The 24,555-nt window shown below is 35.8% G+C and overlaps 1 protein-coding gene across 5 annotated transcripts in view; it reads right to left on the bottom strand.

Moving 5' to 3' along the window:
* KIF16B (kinesin family member 16B) overlaps nt 1-24,555 on the bottom strand; it is a 146,903-nt gene that overhangs the window by 120,795 nt on the left and 1,553 nt on the right. For all 5 annotated transcript variants that reach the window (XM_085305597.1, XM_085305599.1, XM_085305600.1 and 2 more), the window contains exons 2-7: nt 10,739-10,808; nt 9,447-9,560; nt 5,610-5,726; nt 1,445-1,542; nt 843-952; nt 155-297 (exon numbers count right to left, since the gene is read on the bottom strand). In XM_085305597.1, the coding sequence (XP_085161723.1) occupies nt 155-297; nt 843-952; nt 1,445-1,542; nt 5,610-5,726; nt 9,447-9,560; nt 10,739-10,808 (652 nt within the window). The remainder of the gene's footprint in view (nt 1-154; nt 298-842; nt 953-1,444; nt 1,543-5,609; nt 5,727-9,446; nt 9,561-10,738; nt 10,809-24,555) is intronic.

Genomic DNA, 24,555 nt, shown 5'->3' with positions numbered 1-24,555 from the left:
AGCTCTCAGATGTTTCACACTTCTATCTTTCTCTATCATAAGGCAACCACATAAAGTCATTATCAATACTTCCTGATTTGACAACTGTATTTTTTAGTTGTTACATGAGTTACTAAATGCAAATTTGTATCACAATAGAGTTAATTYTTTTTACCTGAGTGAAGTTGATTGTGAAAATGGCATGAGACCTGCTGCTGACATCATTCATTCCAGTTGCAGCTGTAGTTCTATTTATATTTCCTGCGTCCATAAGTTCCTCTACATCAGTATAATTTTGCACTAAATGTTTAGACAAATCTACAGAAAAACAGCAAGTGTTACAGTATGCTTACACATGCAAATGATTTTCTTTAGAAAAAGATTCAAATTACCCTCTCTACTACAAAGTATTGCTACTATTACAGTGTTTATTGTCATGCTTATCACTTTTAAGAAAGGAATGAGGCTTTGTGTGAACTGCAAACTTGCAGGTTTAGAGTAAATTAAGAAAAAATACTCAATTTTACTAAAGTATATAATGCAGTAACACATGCATAATCTCTTAAGCGACAAGAATCTTCCCTGGCAGATGATAGATTAAGACTATTAGATACTAATAGGCTCTTTCCAACTCAATTTATAATTTCTATTTTCGATTTATAAATTATATTCAACCAATACTTAAAAACAACTGGGAAAAAAAATACCATTAAAAAAATCCCATAATGCTGTTATACACAGGAAAACAATATATTCATTATCATTTACATTTTAAAAGATAAAAAAAACACTACATAATTAAACATTTTCATATATTTAAAGGTAAGAAAACGCCCAGTCCAAAATACTGAAAGTGCTCTTACCCTCAACATAGGGCCCTTCTTTTGGATGTTCTCGTATTCGTAAATTATTAGTTTTAGATGACTTTCGCCTGAGAAGGTCTCTCACACGTTCGTTATAAATTTCCAGATAACTGAAAGACAAAGATTAGAAAAATGCTGACACAAGATTTTTTTAAAAAACAAAGCTACGTTTGACTGTGTTTAGAAGCAAGATGCCTGGATCTTGCAAATGGATCCAAAGTCAGTAGTGTCCACAGCAAAGCCAAAAAAGTAAGAAGCAAGTAGAAGGGAAGCAGACATTAGCAAGATTAGAGCTCCTAATGTTAGTCTGAAATAGTAAAAACAAGCAAGATGCTTTCTAAAAGCACAAGCACTGTCACTACCATTGAAATAAAACAAAATACACAGAATTGTATTGAAGGAGCGAGAAGTATTGCACATTCGGACTAAGACGCTAACACTGCCAAAAAAAAAAAAGAAGAAGAAGAAGAAATCAATTATAGGCCTGAGGCCAAGCATGGAAAGTTATCTGAAAAACACATACCTTTCCCAGAATTAGTAAGTGAAACAGGGTTGTTTTAACTGAAACAAGTTTGATAATCACCAAACATGCTAAGACCTACCTGACTTCTGTTCGAAAGGATGCCTCGTTCCGCTTTGTTTTTTCACTTATTTTGCTGAATAATCCTTCACAAATTCGAGGTATTAAACCAGCATCACCCTGCAAAAACAACAATTATTTGCAAGTCTATACATGCATGCAATATTTTGAAAAATAATATTCAAGATMGCTAGTTGAGAGTTCCAAGATCCAGAGGCAGTGAGAAACTAACCTGAAAACCTGCAAATATTCTCTTGCACTATTTTGTTGCAGTCAACTTGCCACTTTAATCACCATATGTGTTGGAATTCATATACTTGCTGCAATTCCTTGCTATTGGCCTGCATTTTACCCCTTTCGCTTAGTCCAAATAACCCCAGTTGCTCAAGGTAGAAACTGGCTCTTCAGAGCAATAGATGAWCTGCCTTATCCCAGTACTTCTCTTCTCACCTCCCCATCTATCTCATTTTACTATGGACTTTGCAATATCTACAATGAATGAGGCAAGAGACATACAGATTCATCCGTAAGCCATCCTCATTCAAATCCCTAATCCCCAAGTCACAGTCTATCCTTTCCCTCTATAAAGATGCAGCAGGTCCTCTGAATAAATTAGTATGCAATAAAGAAAGTAAAACTGTATCAATTTATCTCACAATGCAGCCAAATTAAATCTGACATTTAATTTCTGAATGCTTGACTCTTTAATNAAAAAAAAAAAAAAAAAAAAAAAAGGCAAAACAAAAAAAAAAAACATTCCTTCACACAGATTCCTATGGATGCCTGTATGGTTCAGTAGAAGGGCGGGAACTGTCCACTACAGGGTCCTTGCACTTCAGCTAACACAGCAGCAAGTAGCAAAAGGATTTCATTTAAGTTAAACCTGCACTTGAGAATTAAGCCTTGTCCCAATGAGGCCACTGATCCACCACTGTTGTCAGACACAAGTCTCACTGAGAATCTCAGCAAGGGAGCAGCAAGAATCTCAGTTGCTGTCTTTCAGAGATTTGGTGTGGAGCTCTGCCTCTCCCTCAGCTCCCAGGAGACCCTGTTCCAGCAGTAAGCCATCTTTCTTGGATGAAGCAAGGGTTTGCTCCCAGGAGCAGAGGGGAGGAGGAGAACCCTATTAGCTCTGGTCTTAGCTAACAAGCAGCTGCTTGCTCTCCATTGGCACGTCTCTTTGGAGGCAGCAGCTAACATAGCCTTGGACTCAAAATGAGTGAACACGGCTTCCAGGAACACAGGAGGAAGAGATACACATACAGATGAGCTTTGGGATCAGAGCTCCGAAATTAGAAGTAGCTTACAGAACAGTCTGTCAGCTACAATTTGCCTCCAGTCCGAAAAAGCATAACAGATTTGATGCAATGGACTAATTCTAATTCTACGCACTACTGAAGCAAGGGATATTCTAGTTTGGAGTTAGGGGTCCTGCAACTAAGCAGGAGGCAAATTAGGACAAACCAGGCTGAACAATCAATCTGAACATAGCCCAAGCAGACCATTCACCTACACGAGTTGTTTGGGGGGACTCTACAGATATGTGACAGCCAGAAAACACAAAGGCAGTGGACTCCTGTGTGCCAGGTTCTGATAGGAAGAGCGCTGCACAGGCAAAGACTCTTCTTCTGCTGAGACTCCCTCATAAAAATCTGATCCTTTTTGCCCAAGCTCACTCCAGTCTGTTCCTGTGCTAGTCTGATTTTCCTCATTCCTCTACTTCACACAGCATTCTGGGCACTATCAATCTTCTTCCAGCTGCCACCTCACAGCTCCTCATCCCCTTCCTTTACCTAGACAATATTCTTAATTACCTCCTCATCCTAGCTTCTCTTTTTCCTTAATCTGCCTCTCCATTTCTGCCTTTGTAATCTTTTCAAATTGTAATCACAGCCTCTCTGCTCTTCCCAGTCCAAACCAGGCTTAATTCCTTGAAATAATCTGTTCCTCCTCTTTCTCATATCTCATCTTTCACCTGCCTGCATAATAGGTTTAAAAAAAAAAAAAAGTGTTAGACCTCAATACTGTTTTTGATGAGCTTAAATCTACAGAAAAATTCACTAAACTTTCAGATTGCTGGACTTTTTTTAAATACAGAGACAGAAAAAAAGTAAGACTCTTCTTTCCTTTCATGCTTGGAAACACCTGAACAGTTTTAATTAAATCTTAAGGAAGAAACATGAAAGACACCCATTACATAAAATTTTAGGTAAATGATTAGTTTGACATAATTTAGGAACTGTAAAGAAAGTTTCAAAATAAGGAATATTAGCTGTGATTGAGTAATTTCAACTAAAAAYGGAGTTATGAGAAAGAAAGAATGTATGGTTCTCAGTATAATTTGTTGGTAAAATGCCTATCTTATTAAATATAACTGGAAATTAAGTTTAAACGTTTTCTCTTTTTTTCACCCCCTACAGCTCCATAGCAGTTTCAGCCAGGTTTATGGCAATATCTGACAGGTATTTTCATGGGTTTCCAGTCATGGAAGCCCATAGGAACAAGCAGTCTATTTCAGACACTAATTTTCTTATTAAAAGCCTGTCTTCCTTCCTTGATATCTAACCTTGATATCTTTACTGCCTTTTAAGACCTACTGCTTCTTGTTCCTCTCCCTTGGACAGATTATTCCCTTTCTTTCTGCAGTAGTGTTTTATATCTTGGAAGGCTCTTAACACTCTCGTTCCTCATTAGTCTTTCTTCCTTTCTTAGGATAGTCAATGTGGATTTTCCTGATAAATTATGTTGTATAGATCTCTATCTCAGTATCTCTGCTCAAGACTTAGTCCTCATACTCCTTGAAACAGTTGCTGCATACAGTATTACAGCAAAAAGCTTCCAGAGCCAAGAATATCAGATATTTAAAGCAAAAGGAGAGTAGAATTTATATTATTAAGGAGAAGTATTAAAAAAAAAAATTATTTCCAATTCAAGTTTTCTTCTGGCACTGTAGTCTCTCCTACTGGGCCATCATGTATTTTATATACCCTCTGTACTAAGCCAAATTAAAGTATTTATGTATCATGACAAGAAGATTAGATCTATATTATTGAATAGTGTCAAACAAACTTCATCACCTATTCATTTGTGAATTCTCTTGATAATTACAGTCATTATATTTAGTGAGGAAGTCTCATAAAAATGTCACATATAAAATTCTGAAACAGAAATCCACTTSTAGGTCATAAGACTTTTTCTGTTTACAGAAGTCTATTCTGCTTACCATACTGAAGTTAAATATAAAGCTACTCATTCTGTGACAACTGAGAGAAAAAGATTTACAGCTAATTTACTCTCCCCTAAACTCAAGGAGGTGCAAAGCGGCCAATCTCCCTACAGTTCCAAAGAGATGTCTATCTAAAGAAGGACAAGTGGCAACATTTCCTTTTCATTGCTGCTGGCAGAGGGCATGCTGTATTTTTTTCAAGGATTAAAACAGAATAAAATCTGCACAGGCTGCCTTGAAACAGATGTGATCACTCAGCTCTTTTAAACTGCTCCTCCCTAAGCAGTTCAGTGAGTTCTTTCCCTCCCTGGGCAATCATGGAGGCAATTACATGCAAGTGCTCCTTTCTAGCCTCACAACCTGTGAAGTTCCCCTCCTATAATACCTCCCTCTTTCACGTTCTTCATTGCAATGTTCAGCAGGACTTAATCCTTCGAATCAAAATCAGTGCATCATTCCAGAAGTGTGTTGAAACTTAAATGTAGCTACTCTTACCCCCAGGTTCTATTCTCCACTTGAAAGCCTTTTCTAAACAAGGGACAAGGACCCATTTTAATTTTCTAAGCGTTCAAAAGAGGCCAGAAGAACAAAAGGCTTCAGAAAGGACTGATCATTTAGGCCCTCAAAATCAGTATCTTCTTTCTTGCCTCAACCTAGGCATAGAAAAGCAGCAATGACATTGATTTTTTTCAGTTCTGATACACAGAAAAAAATATAGCTTTTTGTTCAATAGAACAGGGTATCCCTTAAAGACWGTTCTTCCAACTGTAAATATCTAGCTATAGAAGAAACAGAGAGCCTCCAGAATCTCTGATTACTACTAGAATTTACAATGAAAAGGCAATCAGTAGCATACAGAGAAGATAGGTAATAGTAATTCCATAAGGGTATGCTCTTGCAATAGCATAATCTCAATGTATTGTTACAGAATAAAAATGYACATTTGCAAAATACGACATACCGCATTTCCCATCATAGTGTAGGACTTTCCAGATCCAGTCTGTCCATATGCAAAAACACAAGCATTATAACCTTCAAAAGCAGATTTAAGCACATCCGTACCAAGATTTTTAAAAACCTAAAAATAAAATAAAATAAAACTTTTTGAAGACCATAAAGGYTTGGGGCGGGGGGAGGGGAGGAGAGGGGCGGGAAAGGTTGTCTTCAGTCCAGCATGTGAAGCTTTAAACAATAATAATGTTACACTAACACAGTATAAGCTATTAGCCTCAACTAGTGACATTTATCACAGGCCAAAAATTAAATACTTCAAAAAAAAAAAAATACTACTATATTTAGTTTACAGTGGTGCCAAAATATACTTTCTACTTTCTCTTTCACAGATCTACTTGACATTTAGAAGCACGCACGCACACACACACACACAAAACCTACTACCTTTCTACAGCAGTGGGAAACCATTCTCCAATTTTACATGTTCTGCAAATATCTGCCCCCTTCTCAGAAGGAAGTGTTTTCTTGATCCTTTCAGTACGTTTTGTATTTAACGGTTCTTTCCTCTCCTCCCGCTTGCTTAACCAACTGTAAGAAGAAAATGGCTCTTTATTTTCTCCCTAATTAGCTTTTACATAATTGTACATTTTAGTTTGATCTTTGCCAAATGTATGTAAAAGTGTTTTCTGTATAGCAGGTGACCCTCTCAGCTAGCCCCTTCTCTCTTACCCTGCACATTTACTTCTGGAACTGGAAACAGCCCATCTTCCTGGATAATCTAYGTAGCTGAATAAGCATGACAGTTCTTCTCTCTTACAGCATCATTCCTTTTTAAYATTTGTAATTCTGTAAAAGTCTATAGTGTAATGCTCTCAAGATAAAAGTTCCCAATACACATTTCTTCTCAAATCTGACACTATTCATATKTTCTCTTGGGTCCTATTTTTCTGCCTGCTTTTGGTCACGTAACATAATACATGGGTCTACYCTCACTTAAGTTCAGCTCTCACTACCAGTTTCCCTCACGGATTCCTAACCCTTCATCACCCTCAGCCCTCACTTCCTTCCACACCCTCACTGGCCTGTTGCCCAACGAATAAGACTTAAGACAGCCTCTGTCTCAGTGGAAACATCAACATGGGTCTCCCAATCCAGACACGCTTTTCAAAAATATCTCAGAGCTGCTTCACATAATTTGACCATCACTCCTCAGCGTACATAGGTTGAATTAATCAAGGTGTACAAGACATCAGTGGAGCCTGGCAGACACACAGTACATGCCACTCCTCCCTTGCAGGAGTGCTAGGTAATTTTTTTTTTTTTTAAAAACATTAATGATCAGTGCAAGCATACATTTAGAATATTTAATAACATCCTTCCCTCAAGCAAGGAAGTTAAAACAGTGTAATCAGTCATACCTCTCAAAGAGAAAGAGTATAAAGATCAGCCAAAGCATCATGATTTTCCTTTCTCTTGTCATTTGAAAGTAATCTCAGTTGAAGTACCTGCAGCTTTATTTTTTTCCTCCTTTCACTTTTTCAGTATCTAACTTCTATCTCATTGTCTGGACCAAGTCTTTATGCACCATTGCTTTGACTGCAGCTTTTCTGAAATTCTCATCTGCATTTATGTTCTGTAGTCTCATCCAGGCCCCAGCTATAAATCCCCTAGGGTGTGCAGGCTGTCAGAGCTCTCTTCCCACACAGTCACAAACATGTAAAAAAATGATTCCTCAAACATTTCTATCTACACTTCTTTCACTCACAGCACAAATCAAAACTTCTCATTGTTTTGCAAACAATAAATTTTGCTCAGACTGGGCTTTATGAAGATGTACATCAGAGTTCTCATCCACATCTTCCTAGAAAAACAGGATCGGTTTCATCTTTCTTGCTGTATCATGAAAAGAATAACCTTTTTTCCTGGTTCTACCATCCTGAAAACATTTTCAGTAGCTTCCTCATCTCTGTCCATACCAGTTCTAGCTGCTTTTAAATGAACCATATGTAATTTGACTTCCTTTATGCCTATTCCTTTCTAAAAATTTGTGTAGACTTTGCAACATGACTTGAGGTAGTACATAGAACAGTCAATATGCAAAGTGATTATATATAATGTCCCTAACAATTACAATCAGTGATGTCTGCACATAGAAACTTAAAACACACATTAGAAGAAGATATGTTATTAGGATGGGGCTTCGTTAGTCACAAAAGATCAGTAAACTAAACAAAATTGTCTTCATTTCTGAAGATAATTTGCCACTCCTGCTCTAATTTTTGTGTATTAAAGCATATTTTACATCTACATAGCATATTTTACCTTAGTGGGACATGTAGTATTAGACAGACTTTATCATTTATCTACCTTTAAATGGGAAAATATAACAATCATAATCAAAGCATACTAGATGTCTACATTACCAACATTCAAGAACAGTTTTATTTCACAGCAAGATGAATGCAAATGAAAGGCACCCCTCTTYTAAGTGACTAGTGAAGAAAACTGGAAATTCTGCAGTAAGTTGATAAGAGCTAAACTACAAAGTCTTTCAATTAAATATGAAATGAATAATACAAGCAAAACAATCGCTTGTGCAGCATTTGCTTATAAATTCCGCTCCACTTTAAAATGCTTTCTGTTTCAGTGTGCTGGACACATGATATTTAACACTACATTTGACATAAAGACAAAAGCATTTTTATGACCAAAAAAGAGAAGCAGGGATTTTTGCCAGTCAGAACAAAGGAGGGAATCTGGGAYTGTGAGACATGCTGTAATAGCAGAATATTGAACGTGGATATCTAAGTCTAGGATGTCAGCGTACTATCACTATAAATCATAAAGCTCACAGTTTAAAGAAAAAGTCTAAAAGTTTAAAGCCTGCTGCAGCTATCCTTATATTGACCTTTTTTGCCAGTGGACAAATTATATTGATCTTGCCTCAACCTGATCTACTCCAAAACAGAGGCAAAATGGCACCATTAAGGGAGAAACTATTTTTATCACTTACAGTACAGAAGTATGGAAACTAGATGATCTCCAGAGCTCCCTTCCAACCTTACCGATTCTATGATTCTATGAAAAGAGCAAAAAGGTCCAAKGTTCAACTGAAAATGCAAGGTCAGRAAGGGCCTATCTCTTCATCTAAACGATGCCTATGGTTCAAAGTTAGATTTATAGCTATGCAGAGATATTGGAGCATCAAAAGTAATGTGCATGTAGGTTGTGATCAGTTTTTTCTTTTTCTTTTTTTTTTTGAAAAAGAACTACTCTCCTTACATCTTTTAAGTTTTAGGTTGGTAACTCCTTATACAAATTTACAGACTACAGCATCATGTTTTCTACTGTGAGTGTATAGGAAGAAAGGCAGTTTTGTCCCTCCTAAACCAAGAAAGATTACTCAAGAGAGAAGAACCTCCTTTAAGCAGGTTCATCAATGTCTAAGCTTTTTGCTCAGAAAAAGACTACATAAGAAGAATGTTCCTGTCTACATGAATTAAGGATGTATACTTGCTTCTCAAAAGTGTTTTTTTTTAATCTACTCAAAAAACAAATCTAGTGCCTCCTTCCACAAAACAGCTCAGAGACATTTTATAACTTGACCTCACATGACAAATCAAACAAGAGATCCAGAAAAAGGGCATTTACTCTGCTSTATAGGAAAACACAGCACTTAACAGTGTTCAGTAAAATAAAACATAAAAAATAAAATTCAAACTCTTGGGCATCTAGGGAATTTCTAAATTACATAAGTACTTCAAATGGRAAGATGTTTCAAAGAATGCTTTCAGCCAAAGAAAAGGGGTAGAAAAGATCAATTATTAACATTTAGAAATCCTACCGTTTCTTGACACACAAAGCTGGGACTTTTACTATCTGCTGAGAAATATGAAAAATCATACGTAAATGTTTTTGTTCTTTCTCTTCCTGTGTCTCCAGTTCCACCCTCTGGTATCTATTAAAAAAAAAAAAAAGAAAGGATCTGGTACAATATATACTATTATATATAGTATAACTATACTATAAGAATAGTATAGTTATATATGTCTTACTATATAACATATATATATATAGTATGTTCATATAATTATATATTATATATAATACAATTATAATATATATATAATTATATATATATTATATTATATATATTACATATATATTATATAGCAATATATATATAACTATAAGAATGACTATTCAGAATGAAAATTTAACACAAGACTATACACAGTAAGAAAATCACAATGACAGGTTAACCAATTATTCCAAGAACAGTGAAAGAATTAGCAGTGGAGATACTCTTCAGAATTAAGGYACAGTCACACTAAAGAGCACAGCATTAATTTTGCTTTGAATTTTAGCTTGCTTATCCTAACACAACAGTGCATTTTTATCATAATACTTATGTTTAGTTAAATCAGTACTGTGTATGAAATACAGCTTATAAGGGATTATTCTGTATAATCAATAGGAATCAGAGTGCTCTCTGCCCTGTAAATAGCATTTCAGTGCAGAGTAATAATTAAAATGGTCTTACAGGCCTGCTGCTTAAGGCTGGCATCATGCTCCAAGCCAACAGAGTTAGCAATATGTCTTAGCAACATACGGTGCTATGTKAATCAGTTTAGACAAACCGTGTCTAAAATTACTTTTAATATATTTGCCAGTAGAAATTATCTTCACATCTTTGTTGAGTATGATTTCTCTTGGTGAGAAAAATGTTAAATTATATCATCAAAATATTAAACTAAGTTGTGGGTACTTCGGGTTTCGTTCATTTTTATGGAACTTCCAGGAGACTACCTTTACAGATGAACTGAGGGGTTAATAACCACTGGGCACATCTCTCTYGTCTATTTTAGTCTTTCACCTTCCATCTAAGTAATCACCTGAACAATAAACACCTCAAAAAACTAGAAGAGGCCACCTATAGAATGGTTTTCAGAAAACCAGGTTACAACCAGGATCAGTTTAACATGTTTTCCCAAATAATTAATTCAACRTTGTATAAGTATTTCAGAAACCAAGGGCTGTTCTCCATAGAGTACTGTAGCGAGCACCACTGTTTTGTCCAGTCTTGTTTTGGTAGCTGCTTGGTTAGAATTTCCTTTTTAATTTGTGCTTACTCACCTTTAAGTTTGTGATTGTTGTTTTATTTTTTTCCATTGAAATAATAAACTTTGCATTCAGGTCTTTCTCCCTGAAAGTAAAAGYAAAACTTGAGTATGTTAAAATATATCACAATTATACACAGTTATATCTYTGTTCAATAAATTGCTTGCCACAGTCAATTAATCAGGTGAATCCATTTCTTTTTCATTTTCATTTCATAATTTATTTCATTTTTCATTTTTATTTCAATRTTTATTTATTGTCATTGGAGATACTTGAAGTACCTGGGCTTGCCTCCAAATGCAAATCCCTTCATCTAGAAATAGAGAAGCAGCTTGGGGAAACCTACTTCAGAAATCTGACTCTGCAAGTCAAACAAGTGTTTTGTTCTTAACTTGAAGTAGTTCGATCAAAAGTCCAAAGAGTCAAATTCCTGTCTCTAAAGAATTTTGAAACATAGCATTATAAAATAAATCCCAACTTTTTACCACCATCTTGGTAGTAGCAATCCCAATTTACTCAAATGTCTAGGTAAAAAGGACAAAAAACTCAAAACCTCAATCTTTTAAACACTACTAAAAGCGGRGTACACAACATATTTTTGAGCTGCAATGGATGGGAGTGCAGGAGAGAGCAGTTCTAACTATCAAGGGAGTGTTACATAGGGTTGCTGCTCCCTAGAATTTAACAGTTCCAAAGTCCATTCATGCAGTAGTCCACTATAGCATTGCTAGAAAGTATTTTCATGCACATATCAGTTTTATCAGTTATTTCTGACTGTTTTCAAAGTATCACAAAAAAATGTTACCTGAGTGCCTAAAACCAACATGCATCAGTCTGCTTGCTGCAGCACAATTTCTTTATACAGTCATAAGTGTAATATGCATTTTATARCTACACTTGTTTTAAACAGGCTGCTCTTGAATGACAAGCTTGAGCATATCATCTCCTGTGTTATTAAAAACATACATATGAGAAAGAAAGAACCAAAACCTCACTCATGAAATGCTAGTAGACACACTTCTTCCAAAACAAAACAAAACAAAAAAAATTGTACAAAGGAAAGCAGAGGACTTTAAACAAAAAAAAAATAAAAGAACTCTCATTATATCGCACAGTGTCTCAACAATTACTGAATATCTGCTTATGCCAACTTAAAAGTGAAAAAGAGAAACTTTTAAAGAGAAACTCATTAATACAAGATTTGGTTTCAGGCTTTTTAGTATGACATTTTCTTCCAACTGGTGCAGTGAACCACTTAATTCTTCTGTGTTCCTCAGCCAAACCTGACAAGTTATCCTTTATTYACACTGAGTCTCCTGGTAGAAATTCTAAAGATCAAGACCCAACTTAAAATCTGAATTAATGAATAAAAATTAAGCAAATAAAAGTGCTTATTTAAATATCAACACATTAAGTTATTTTCTAAGCTAATAAAACACATAATTGTAATAATTACAACATTAATTATACGTCTGAATTTAGATCTATCATTGAATAAATGTTAGTGGCATGACTTTAGAGATGCCTTTTAGTCATTTCCATGTCATCCTCAGCATCTTTAACTAGGTCTATACTTAGAGACTGAAATACTAGAAGACAGATATAGGTGGTAATCAGGGAATGGAAAGTGGGAATTGTCAATGGTACTTTTTAGTAGGAAATTGATTTTGACATAGCAGTAATGCAGCATATGCCTAGCTACCACTCACCTACTTCCTAAGCTGTCTCTACCTGTCAGTAACTATTTGCTCAAGGAAGGCGTTATCTTGCCTGCCCACTGAAATATAGTCTAACTTAGTATGAAAGTTTGTTTTAAATAATTTGTAGCCTGTTTCCACCACAAAGTTTGGAAGAATTCCAGGTGGGATGAAGTTCAGGYCAGCATCTTCTGTCTGGATTCCTTCATGCTTGAAGTGTACAAGGGGGAAAAATAAAATTGTATTTGTGTTCATTCCTGAACCTAACCAGCTTTCTATATTACAAATATTAAAACCATAGTAATAATAGAAAACAGATACAAAATGTTTAAAGTGTAATAACCTCAGATGAACCACACTTTTTAAGAAGCCTACAGTTATTAATCTTTGTGCTCAAACTGACAGTGAAATTACTAAATATTCTTAGGTTACAGAATAAGGATTCCAAATTCCCCCAAAAAGGCCTTGTAAGGCACAAGTTGAAAAAAAGAGAAACAAACAGAATTATGCATTTTTGTATGGGAAGGATAGAGAGAAGACAAACTGAAAAAAAGGAGTACTGTGGTCAATCAACAGTCCAACCTGAGGTAAGAGGCAAAAATTAACAAGAGAAAACATTTAAATCAAACACTAAAGTTTAATTGTAGTATGAAACAACTGAGTATAATTTATGGTACACATGAATATTTGGACAAGGTCCCYTAGAAAATAATTGCTTGCATAGTGACAACTGTTTCAATACAATCTTTTTATGTAGTTCAGCAGTGGGCTGAATTCCTTTCAAAAAGTTTTGAAAGTAAGTTTTACCTTAATTAGAGGTTCAAGCTGTTAACAGCTGGATTTCAATTTCTGGACACCCTGCTGAGAACATTCAGGGCTAGAAGAATCTTATTCTAATCATCTGCTTTTGCAGYATCAATATAAAACACGAGCCATACCTCAATTTAGACACAAGTGTCAGTCACCAACCAAAGACACTCTGCCCCCACAAATTCCATTCCCTTCATTACAAAGCAGTGTAAAGGGACAGGCTGCCAAAAGCAGTTCACAATTAATGCTTTGCAGATTTAAGATGACTTCTTTCCCTTGAAGCCCAGTCTGCTCACAAACCAGTGCTTCAGCCCAGCCTTCAGGCTTTCCTCAGTGCTATTTCATACAGCATGACGAGTTCCGCGATTACAAGGAAATGAAACTTATAACTCATGATCCTTTGGTTTCTCATCATACTATAAAGTGATGTGGCATGGCATGCTCCTTGGCACAGGCAACAGGAAATACCTCAAATAAGTGTTAGTATTAACTCTCTACTTGTTATCTACTTACCTATTTGTTATGCTAGTCATCTAGCAGGGAAAAATCAGAAAAACTACTTCAAATAATAATGGGACTTTAATTTAATATGAATAATATCACTACCAAGAGAGGCTTRTAGAGAACTAGTATGCAGGTCTTATAACAGCATAGCACAAGAAATAGTTTACTTGGGCAAAGATTTAATAGTCCCTCTTCATTACAAGGGATATGCGGGGTCATGAAGAACTGCTGAAAACTGAAGATGACTCAGAAGCTGTACCAAAACACTGTAGCTTCATAGAAGAAACTGCAATATTGATATACCTAGGTCAGGTTTCTTTCCATGTCTTCTCCTTCTCTTACGCTCCCTTGTTTGTTTGCAGGTCAAAGACCAGAACAGATTTTGCAACTCAATGGGCATCTAGTCCAAATCACACTACTGGCAGTCAAATGTTGATGGCATCTGCAGATTTTAAAGCAGAAAGACACTTTCTGCTTTGTATCTTCCAAATACATCCTTTCATTATTTCACTTACCCAATGCTCCACAAGACCTTTTAAAGGTCTTCCCACAGAGAGAAGGGAGCGGGACGTGCAAAAGCACTGTTTTTCAAACATACATGGACAGGAGAAGTTTTAGAAAATCACTATCATAAAGAAGAAAAAATATCTATCTTATTTCCAAGTTCACCTTTAAGATCCTTCAATGGAGGAATAAGTTCTTTTAAGTAGAGAAAGGCTTTTATTAATCTGTTCTGTTTTACTCTGACACTAGAGCATTAACTACAGCTTATTCCATTGGGACTCATACTATGTTTCCCATTAAATTCATTGCATGGTACTCAGTTGTGATGTTAGATGGATGACTTCTGGGAAGAAAATAGCAAGAACAATGTTTCAGGAAGTGGGGGGAAAAGCCAAAAAGGAAAAAAAAAATGCAATCAACAATTTTGCTGAATACTTCAGCATGCTTCGAAGGCTGCAATGGCTAAAGACACAGTTACTACCTAAATGGCTTACTGGGCCTCTCTGCATCAAAATGTAAAGAGAGTCTGTAAAATACGCTCTTGGAAATACATTCAATTATAGACAACTAATTGAATGCCCATTAGAAGAGGATTTTGCTGAAGAGCAGGTGTATGATATTGTTTTTCAACTATTCAAAAGAGTCTGAGTGCTGTAGTTAAAGCAACTCAACCATACTCAGTGGCTTTTCCTTTCAAAAAAAAAAAAAAAAAAAAAAAAAGGCTTGCTTCTTCTTATATTTATCTTTTAGGCACACCATTATGAACTTCCAATTTTATCACTCCACTTGCTCACTACTCAAGTGTATTTTGGGGATCATAATGTGAATGTATGCTGGTTGCTTAATACCAGGAGAATTCAAGGTAGATTTAACTAAAAAACAAACTCAAAGTGTGTCACAAATAACTTGGCTGCTTCTTGAAGCTCAGTCATGCCCTAACTGCACACTGATATCTGACTGAATTACACAGACCAAGAACACTTTTTTTGTTTGAGTAACTCTTAAAAGGGGAAGGTTCAATTCAATCAAATGCTTTAAAAAGCCAAACAAAAAATCCACTCAGCAAGGAATTTTTGTTACTTTCTGTAACCACTGAAAAGTAAAGTAACTATTTCAACTGTTGCTCTAAGCCGCTTGTAGGCAGTCAATGTGAAATAGCACAAACAGCACACAATTTCTTTCTTTTTCTTTTTCTTTCTTTTTTTCTTTTTTTTTTTTGYTATCCAGGGGTTTTTCTTTATTTTTAACTTATCACTTATTACTTATTACTAAATCATTTCTATAAACATTCATTTTAAAATACGTGAATATTAAAAAAAAAATCTAAGTTCAGCAAAAATGAAAAATTGAGTGGCTATATACGAAGCATTTTCATACCTATTTAGGTTATTTTTCCATAAACATCATCAATTCAAAAAGTCTCAATACACTGCCATCTGAGAATTAAAACCAGAACAGGTCACACAATCTGATTTAATCCTGACATTTTGGGAATCTACTCTGAGTTGAATCACCTATACTAGGTGATTTTACTCTATACAAAAACAATCACAGTTCTCTGCATAGCAGGGCAATAGCCCAACATATCCTTAGCTCACAGTAACCCAGTACTCTTGACTGATATAGCCTGAAAATCATAATTAAATCACTGAAACCACTTTTACACTGACACAGCCTAAAAGTTAACAACTACATGTTCTATATCAACTAGAATGAATAAAAACAGGTGTACTTTGTGTTATTTTCAAGGGTACATTCCTAGCTGTATTCTCTGAGCTGATGAGGGCTGCCGTCACCCTCATTTGGGAGAGCTCTGCAGACTCACTTTTACCAACTTCCTATTTTCTCTAAACAACACAACTTATCTTTGAGAYCTCTATTATGCTGTCAAATTTGGACAACATCAGCCAACAGATTCAGAAGTTACGGGATGTGAACTGACTGACCGACTGACAGGTTGCACAACTTCCTAAGATCACCTCCAGAAGCCAGAATAATAAACTTAAGAGAATACAGAAACAAGGAAAGTATTTTACGTTTCAAGAAACAGAAATATCCCCTTAGTTTACACATTAGTGCACATGCACCTGTTCTTTTATGAAGGACAACCTAGATCAAATGCCTTTGGCCGTAATATTAAATTTTACCAACAATACTGGGAGGCAGTAGTTTAATCTACAGTAGTAAGGCTCTCACGGAATATGAATGCACAGGTGTCCTTGTGCTGTCTCATGTCAAATGATACCTAGCTTTTCTGAGGCAGCTATGCACACTTGTGGTAACACATACAGACTGTTCATTACATTAAATCGTGTACCTGACATGCTTTCTAAAGTTTACTTCGAACAGCATTATAGGTAGATTTCACCTTGCAACAAGTCAGATCAAGTCTAGCGGGTATCCATGTAAGTAAATTTTTGAATCAGTAGCAACAGCTGTCTTAAAAAAAAGTATATTGATTGTATCCACATATGCCACAGTCAAAGATCATATAATAACCTGAATAATATTTAAGCTCCAAGCAGCAAGCTATCTTAACCGTAACATCCTGCCTGCAGAGACGGAGTGACAGATCAGGCTCAGTGATGTTCTTACCTATGCAGGACTGAAAACTGGTAAGTGGCATAATATCCTCAAGTGAAGCACCCTCTTACATGTTTCTGATATGAGTCTTTAGAAAAATGTAGCAAAGGGTTGTTTTTTTTTTTTTTCTCTCTTTTTTTAGCAAAAGCAAAGCAGAACACAACCGCAGGTGCAACCAAGTTGATTTGAAGGACATTCTGGAGTTCTGTTGTAATTGTTATGTAACCATGAAGTTTCTCTAGAACTCTTGGGGTTTAGTCCACATGATATTTTGCTTTTAATGCTTTGTTTCTTCTGATTCAGTATTTTGTTATGCCTGCTATTCCAAGTCATAAAGACAGCATCTCCTTAAACTCCTGAAAAAGGTACAACGAAGCCTGATTCAAAGAAATCAAGCTGCTGCCCTGCAGTGTTCTTGTCTTCTTCAGTAGACCTCTTTTTTTTCTTTTTTTTTTTTTTGGGGGGGGGGGAATTTGAAGTATTTGAGAGTTGAACAGTAAGAATTTTTGCCCATCAGCAATTAAGATGTCTGCTGCCCTATATGCCCTACTTATGCTAGATATCCCTGAAAGACCCTCTTTCAGTAAATAAGTCTGGCTTTGTATTTACAGATAGTAGAAAATAAAGGACTTCTCTCTTCAATTCAGTCAGCTGTTCTTACCAACAATACCTGCCTTTCAGATACTCAGACTTCTGAGAAACTCTAGTTCAAGAACTCAGTTATGTTAAGACAGCTCAGTGTTAATCCCATTTATTTCAAAAATGGTTTTAATTTCAAATAAACAAAGACTAAGGAACTGACTCACTGAGAAGACTCATATTTCTTCCCCCACATTTCATCAGGAAAGTTACAATAAAGAGAGATCCATTATCCTTTTCTCTTCTGGTCTCAGGGAGTTCTCAACAAAAAGCAGAGTTTAAAAATACTGTATCATTCATCATTGTAGTGATGTAACACATACAGGTAACTTGATAATACTGAAAAAAATGAACTAGGAAATTTTACTCCAAAAATAGCTGAAGTTCAAAATGCTTACGATTGTAGAGTTTGGGGGTTTAGAATTTGTAAATGATGCAAGTTTAACTATATGGCCCCATCTGTGCCCACGCTGCTATTTTGCTCCAGGCACACTGGCACTGGAAGGTCTTTGTTCTTCAATGCTATAGAGAAAAGAAATAGGGTAGCAATTGTGACAAATCCTGCATGCTTGAAAAGTTCTGAAGCATTTGCATTAAGAACTGAAAAGGTCAGGAAAACAAGCGTATGTAAACAGAGGATATATGTGGGCTTCCTGCTCTTTTATGGGTTTTGCAAGCTTCTCTGGTAGTTCCAGCCATTAACTCTTCAGTTCACTGGAGCACAGTATTTTGCTTAAACACCTGAGAGCTTCTTCAACTGCAGTCAAATCAGCTCTAGTTTTGGCACTCACTGACAGCAAGACAAAGCTCTGCTTTTGGGACTCTCCCTCTTTGATGCATCTGGTTTTATATATGAGAACGGYGAGATACAGTTTTAAAGACTGCATTCAGCTTATTATGTGTCTTGTTTTAAAAACCCGTGGAAAAAAAACAACCACAGAGGAAATCAGAAGTAGAATGGCAAATGCAGAAGCTACTTAAAAGTCATCTAGGTCTAGTCTTACCTTCCTATTCATGCAAGATCATTTTCTATAATAACTTTCTTCAAAGGAATTAAGTCTTCATAACTGCCTGGGCTTTCATTCCTCTTGGGAGACCATTCCACAGCCTAAACCACCTCATTAAGCAATAACTCCTTAGATATAGCTTAAGCTGTTCCATTATCACCTTCATCCCATTACTCCCAAGATATTATGAAGGAGCCGTAACTAAATAACTAATTCCTCTTTTCAACATTTAAACTCTATAAATATTTCTAGATTTGCATCTTCTAATCTTTTCTGGCTGTCATTTATATATAAAGTTAGTTCAGCTCTTTTTTTTTTTTTTTTTTGAATAAATGATTCCAATCATTTCTGTTGATCTTTTCCAACATAATTCAGATAATGAGGTTCTAAAAACTGAACTTAAAAAGATATTGATGTAGAGCCTCACTGCAGGAAGCACGGAAAGCAACTTCAGTCTTTGGCTGTGAGAAATATTTGCAAGTAAGAACCAAACTGTGATTATATCACATTCTTAAGTTCAAAGTCTTGGCTTCTAAACAAAAACTTCAAAGCTTAACAGGAGAGGAAAGGGTAGGGAAACAGAAGAGGAGAAAAGTAAGCCACAAGCCATCAGTGTTCAGAAGACCATGTATTTTAATACAGATGAGATACAGTGAAGAAACAGACCAGAGACTGCTGGCATTCCTTATTGCTCTTCACCTTTTAAGTTTCAGTTTGCTCCAGAATTGCTGAGATTTTCTATTAAGGAAAAGTCTACAATCCAGCAAGTTTTTCTAGAATATCCTGATCTCTGGCATCTATTTTCTCAGCCAGCTCTGATCCTTGGTGTTGGCTCCTCTCTGAGATTAACTTCTCATGTTAGCAAAGCAAATTCTCACTAAACCATATTCATTAACCCAGTCAACCAACATTCCATTTTACTATCCCTTAGGAAACATATGACTAGACTGCTTGTTATTTAAACTCTTCAAGAGAGTGACTGTATTGTTTTACATTAGCAAAGTTCTCTTTCTATTGACGAGTAAAGTAACTTAGGGGTTTTTTTTGCTCATCCATAGCTACCTCTTCTTCCATTCCTACATAACCAATGTTGAACTCTTCATTTACTACTATCCTTAAACAAAAAACTTTAAAACTGTCTCCTATATTMCTGTATTGATCATAAAATTTCTGACACTTTTTGCTTATTCTTGCCAGCACTAATCTAGACTTCTATTGGTCCACTACGTTCTTCTCCAGTCTTTCTAAGTTTCTGTTAATGAATGCTCTGCTGAGAGCAAGATGTGATTTCTACTTCCATTCACCTTGTACAGAGCAGCAAAACCTTCAGTCTCTTCCTCAGTCTTCAAATGCTTGAAGCCTTATAACACAACATACTCACCCCTTCCTCAGATACACACTCTCCTTAGACGATATTTAGAGAAACTTCATGATACATACCACCTGTTTTTCCTAGCAAACACTATTARTTCATTTGCACATTTACTCCAGAACTACAGACTGCAATGACAACAGTCACAAGCTATCATCACTAAGACTCCACTTTTATCATCTTCAAGGGCATTTTTATGTAATTACAAGTGTTTATGTCATTGTTCGTACCTATACTTGAAGAACACACGTTCTTGCCACTTTTAACAGGCAGAACACTCCCTCRCACTGGTCAGATACCACCATGCTCAGGTGGTCACATACTGGTCTTTTCAGAGTAGGCCCCACCATTTTTCCTATCCGCGTCTCTTACAAAACCAAAACTACTTTTAATTTCATACCAAACGTCCTTTTAGTGTCAAATTTACATGGACCCACAAACTAAGTTCAGAGTCTACATCTTTAGGAACTGTTCCAAAACAACAGTGAAGTAGCATACTGATGAAAGTAATTACCTTTATGTATGGATTACTTTTTTTTTTTTTTGGGGGGGGGGGGAGTATATCTGCTGTGAAAACTTTCCCAAAGGAAAAAAATCTGCTAGAGTTTACTACATGGATTCAAGGTGTTGGAACTAAATACAGTAAGAAAAATACTGACTCATTCAGAACAATTAGTCTGTCAGCTTCACATCAAGTACTTTTTTATTGGACTCAGACTCATCTGTATATAAGGGAAGGGGCAAAACAGATGTACACCAGGGCCTCCACTATTCTTATGGATCTTTTCAACTTCTCTTTCTAGTAGAGAAATTGTATATAATTATAAATCAAATCTCAAGTATCATCATTAGAACAAAAATTCAGAGAGTTAACACGAGAGTTAACATAAGAAATTTTAAAATGAACTTGCTGATAAAAACAGAAAAAAAGACTCAGAAAAAACTCGTGCATCAAAAACTCCATGTGCTTCAGAGAAAAATATATTCCACTTTTATTGTCCTTGCTAGGAATCATTCTATCTTTTCTCAYTCTGCCTGCTCTATACCAATGTTATATGTATACACACAAATTGTCAAAACATTCCATCTTTCATGAAAATGAAAAATACCCATACTACCACACATTTTAGACACAGCAATTTATTATGAGACATCAATTCATACCTCTCTTGCCTGCATTAGAAATTCCGTAATATTAGCTCTCCACATATTTCTTTTGCTTCCCTTCTCAATTTTAAAAAAGTAGGGAAAGTTAAGAATAACTAATAGTAGTAAGCTCCTAAGTAAACTACTTCTAAACATTAGGAGTGAAGATTAAGATTTCAGCTGCCCTCACTGTCTTCTGTTTATCTCTCTCTGCTGATACAAAAACACTCTAGTCACATGTTTCTTGTAAATGAAACAGCTTGTTTTCTGTATCTGTCCCTTGTACTGCTATATTAAATTGAGCTGTTGAAAACTCTGCTATTGATACTACCGCTCAAATTTCACAAGCAGTTATTTTTAAAGATAACATAAGGTTTCTCATAAACCTCCCAAGGGTTCTCAGACTTCGGTCCTGAAAGCAGAGAAGCTACATAGACTTACAAGCATAATTGAGATTTTTGCATTTTTATGCCTCAACAAGGATATCCTTATGTCTAATGGACAATCCACAAATACATCCTACATGATTAAATTATCAGCATAGGCATGACTTTTGATTGAAACAAAACAGAGTTGCACAAAAGCCTTTCCTAAGCAGTAAAAAAAACGTTTTCCATTTCTTAATAGTATCAAATACAAAAYCAGTTAATCTTTGTAACTGTTACTTTGTAACAGTAACTGTGAATGACTACATAACCATGTAGAGCACTATAGCCACCGGTGTGCATTTCGGCCATCCCTATCAGTCAGTTTAGTTTAGAAAGTAAATCCAAGGAGTGTGCACGCAGTGTTAAAAAAATGCTCATTTAAAATCAAATTGGAATTTCTGTTTCTTTAGATCAAAAATAAGGGCAGAGCTGTGGGAAAGTGTATATAGTTCATTTAAATAAATGCTTACAACTGTTGAGACCTCTGGTTAAGCACATGGAACAAGAGTTTACTGCAGTGCAAACCCATATTCTGATGTCACCTGCATCTGCTTAAGGTACAGAAAGCATATGACCCTCATTTAGTTTGTTCAAATAGTTTAATTCAATAATTAGTCTATGCAAATGCAAGAAACAGATTTTAAAAAGATTAAAGGACAGAAAATGCATGTTTTCCTCTATCACTTCATGAATTAAAAAAAACAAATGGATTAGACTTATCAAGTGTAAGTACCTGAGTAGAACAAAAACTAGTAGTATCAACATGATTCTTTTGGGTAATATTTCCTTTATTAAGCTTTTAAACAGTCTCTTATGTAGTCAGTACCTTCTAGATAATTTAACTGACAAAAAAACGTGCAAGGTGGCTTTCCTGAGTATTAATTGATTTCTAGCTTCCATGCAAAGAAAACGATGTAAGATGGAAGTAAAAGAGGGATTGTTCCTTCATTGTTTCTCAAGACCCATATGCATATGAACAGATGCATATAAAGCAATGTATTTACTTGAACGGTGTATAACACAAAACAAAGACCAAGAACTAGCAGACCCAGACTAAATATTATCCCAAAAACTTCAGAAGACAGTGTCCAGTAACCCACAGTCCAAAGAAATCTGCCCACTAAATGCACACAAGCACCTTAAAGTCTATAGCACTTCTCTATAACCTCATCTTTTTGTCCAGAAAACAGCTATTCTGACTAATGACAGAATCTTGATGAGAAACTCTGCATTTTGTGAAACCAGGTATGGGATCCTCCAGTCAAGTCCTCCAGATTATAAGACAGTAAATTAACATGTTTAACGACTGTTTCGGAAAATGAACCTTATAAATAAATGAGCAATGGCCAAACCCATTAATTTGCCAAAATAAGACACATCAACCATCCAATTTAAGGTCCTCTAGATTTCTACTCCAGCAAGAAAACCTAATCTTCTGCTGACAGGTTTGCAGTCGTTTTACAGAAACATTAGTATGGTAAGCACAAACTAAAAGGCTGTCTTTGCAATTCTGTATTGAATTAGCAAAAGCAGAGAATAGATGGGAGACTCACCAAGTAACTAAACTTTCTAAGCTCACACTTCTAATTGGTTTCAAAGAAGTAACTGCAAAGACATTAGGCAGAAACTGCATTACATTATCCAGAGATACAGTCAAAAAACTCTGGCAAAAGTGATACAACATGAAAAGTTAATCATTTTTAGAAAATGGTCAAAGGTTTTGACGATGGCATTGAAACAAATTCCTTTCTGGTCAAGGCAAAGAAAGAGGCTACAGAAACTAAAACACAGCAGGAAAAATAAAACAAAACAAAACAAAACAAACACTCATCCTACCAAAGTTTGTCATCTAATCACTGGAATAGCAAGCTATCCTAAAACAACACCTCCCTCTCTCCCTGTCACAAGACTCATTCCAAGACACATGTTCATGACCTATTACACAGCTAATGGTGTTATGACAGCACACAGCGCAACTCCTCCGTAACACAAGAGTCTTACCAACAACCATTCATTAACTCTGTCTTCTCTAATTAAAAATGAGACATGAAATAAGCTGTATTTTGCAATTAAGCTCAAATCAAACCTAAGTAAATTTACAACATAAAGAAATTAAACTTAACTCCACATAACACCATATGAAAGATTTTGGAAATAAGTGTTGCAGAATGAACACACACTTGGGAAGTTCCTTTGAGTTGATGGAAAATCACGTATTTTATAAAATACTGCAGTGCCTACTGCAACAATCCATAAAGGGAAAGGCAACATAMCTTAGGAGAAGACAGGCATGAAGGACAATAATATAGGCAAAAGATGATTCCTGTTCCTGGCTTATGGTTCACAATACCTTCACTATTGCAATGGAAARAATTATTAGATCCTCTAAGATTTAGGATCTCAATTTTACAATATCTTGAAGGATAGCACCTATAGCAGCCACAATACCACATCAGCTCAGTACTGGCTGAAGGAGAAGAGCACCACTGGCTGAAAAACCGCTTTCAGCACCACTACTGATTTGCCAAAGCGGTCTGAGATACTCAGTGGCACACCAAACAGCCACTGTGTATCTAAACACCAAGACTAAAAAGAAAGTCTCCTGTCACTGAACCAAGTTTTCTGATACACGTTTTATGGACACCACCGTACGAACAGCAAGGTTTTAACAGCTTTAACTGGAACGCTCTTCACAGTTTGTTTATTCTATCAGTTAAAAACTTCGTAGTTTCTAGAATAAWTTTTTTCACAGACCATTCACAGCTACTCTGAACACTGTGTTAAGGACGACTTTCTTGGCTCACTGCTTTGACCACATCAGTCCTCTGTCTGCATCACTCTTAGCTCTTCCTTTTCTATCATATCACATATTGTTTTCTTCATTGTTCTAAGTATGCTCTGAATTAGCCCTGTTCAAAGCTATCCTTTCACATGCAAACAGACAGTAGGTCCAGAAACAGTCTGTAATATCCTTTTGCTACAGTACTTGAAGATTTCTGCGCACACTTTATCATTTGGCATTTCCACTGCTTATCACAAATACCATTCCTTTTCTATTCTGCAATATGCTTTTCATTTCCCCGTCCTTTCTGTCTCTTAGCATATTGCGCTTCTGGTCTACAAATGAAACCCTGACATACTA

The sequence above is a fragment of the Rhea americana genome, unplaced genomic scaffold (genome assembly GCF_003343005.1).
Source record: "Rhea americana isolate MKP2758 unplaced genomic scaffold, rheAme1 scaffold_223, whole genome shotgun sequence".
NCBI lineage: Eukaryota > Metazoa > Chordata > Aves > Rheiformes > Rheidae > Rhea > Rhea americana.
Note: the sequence above shows the minus strand (reverse complement) of the source record. Positions and strands in the feature narration are given on the sequence as shown.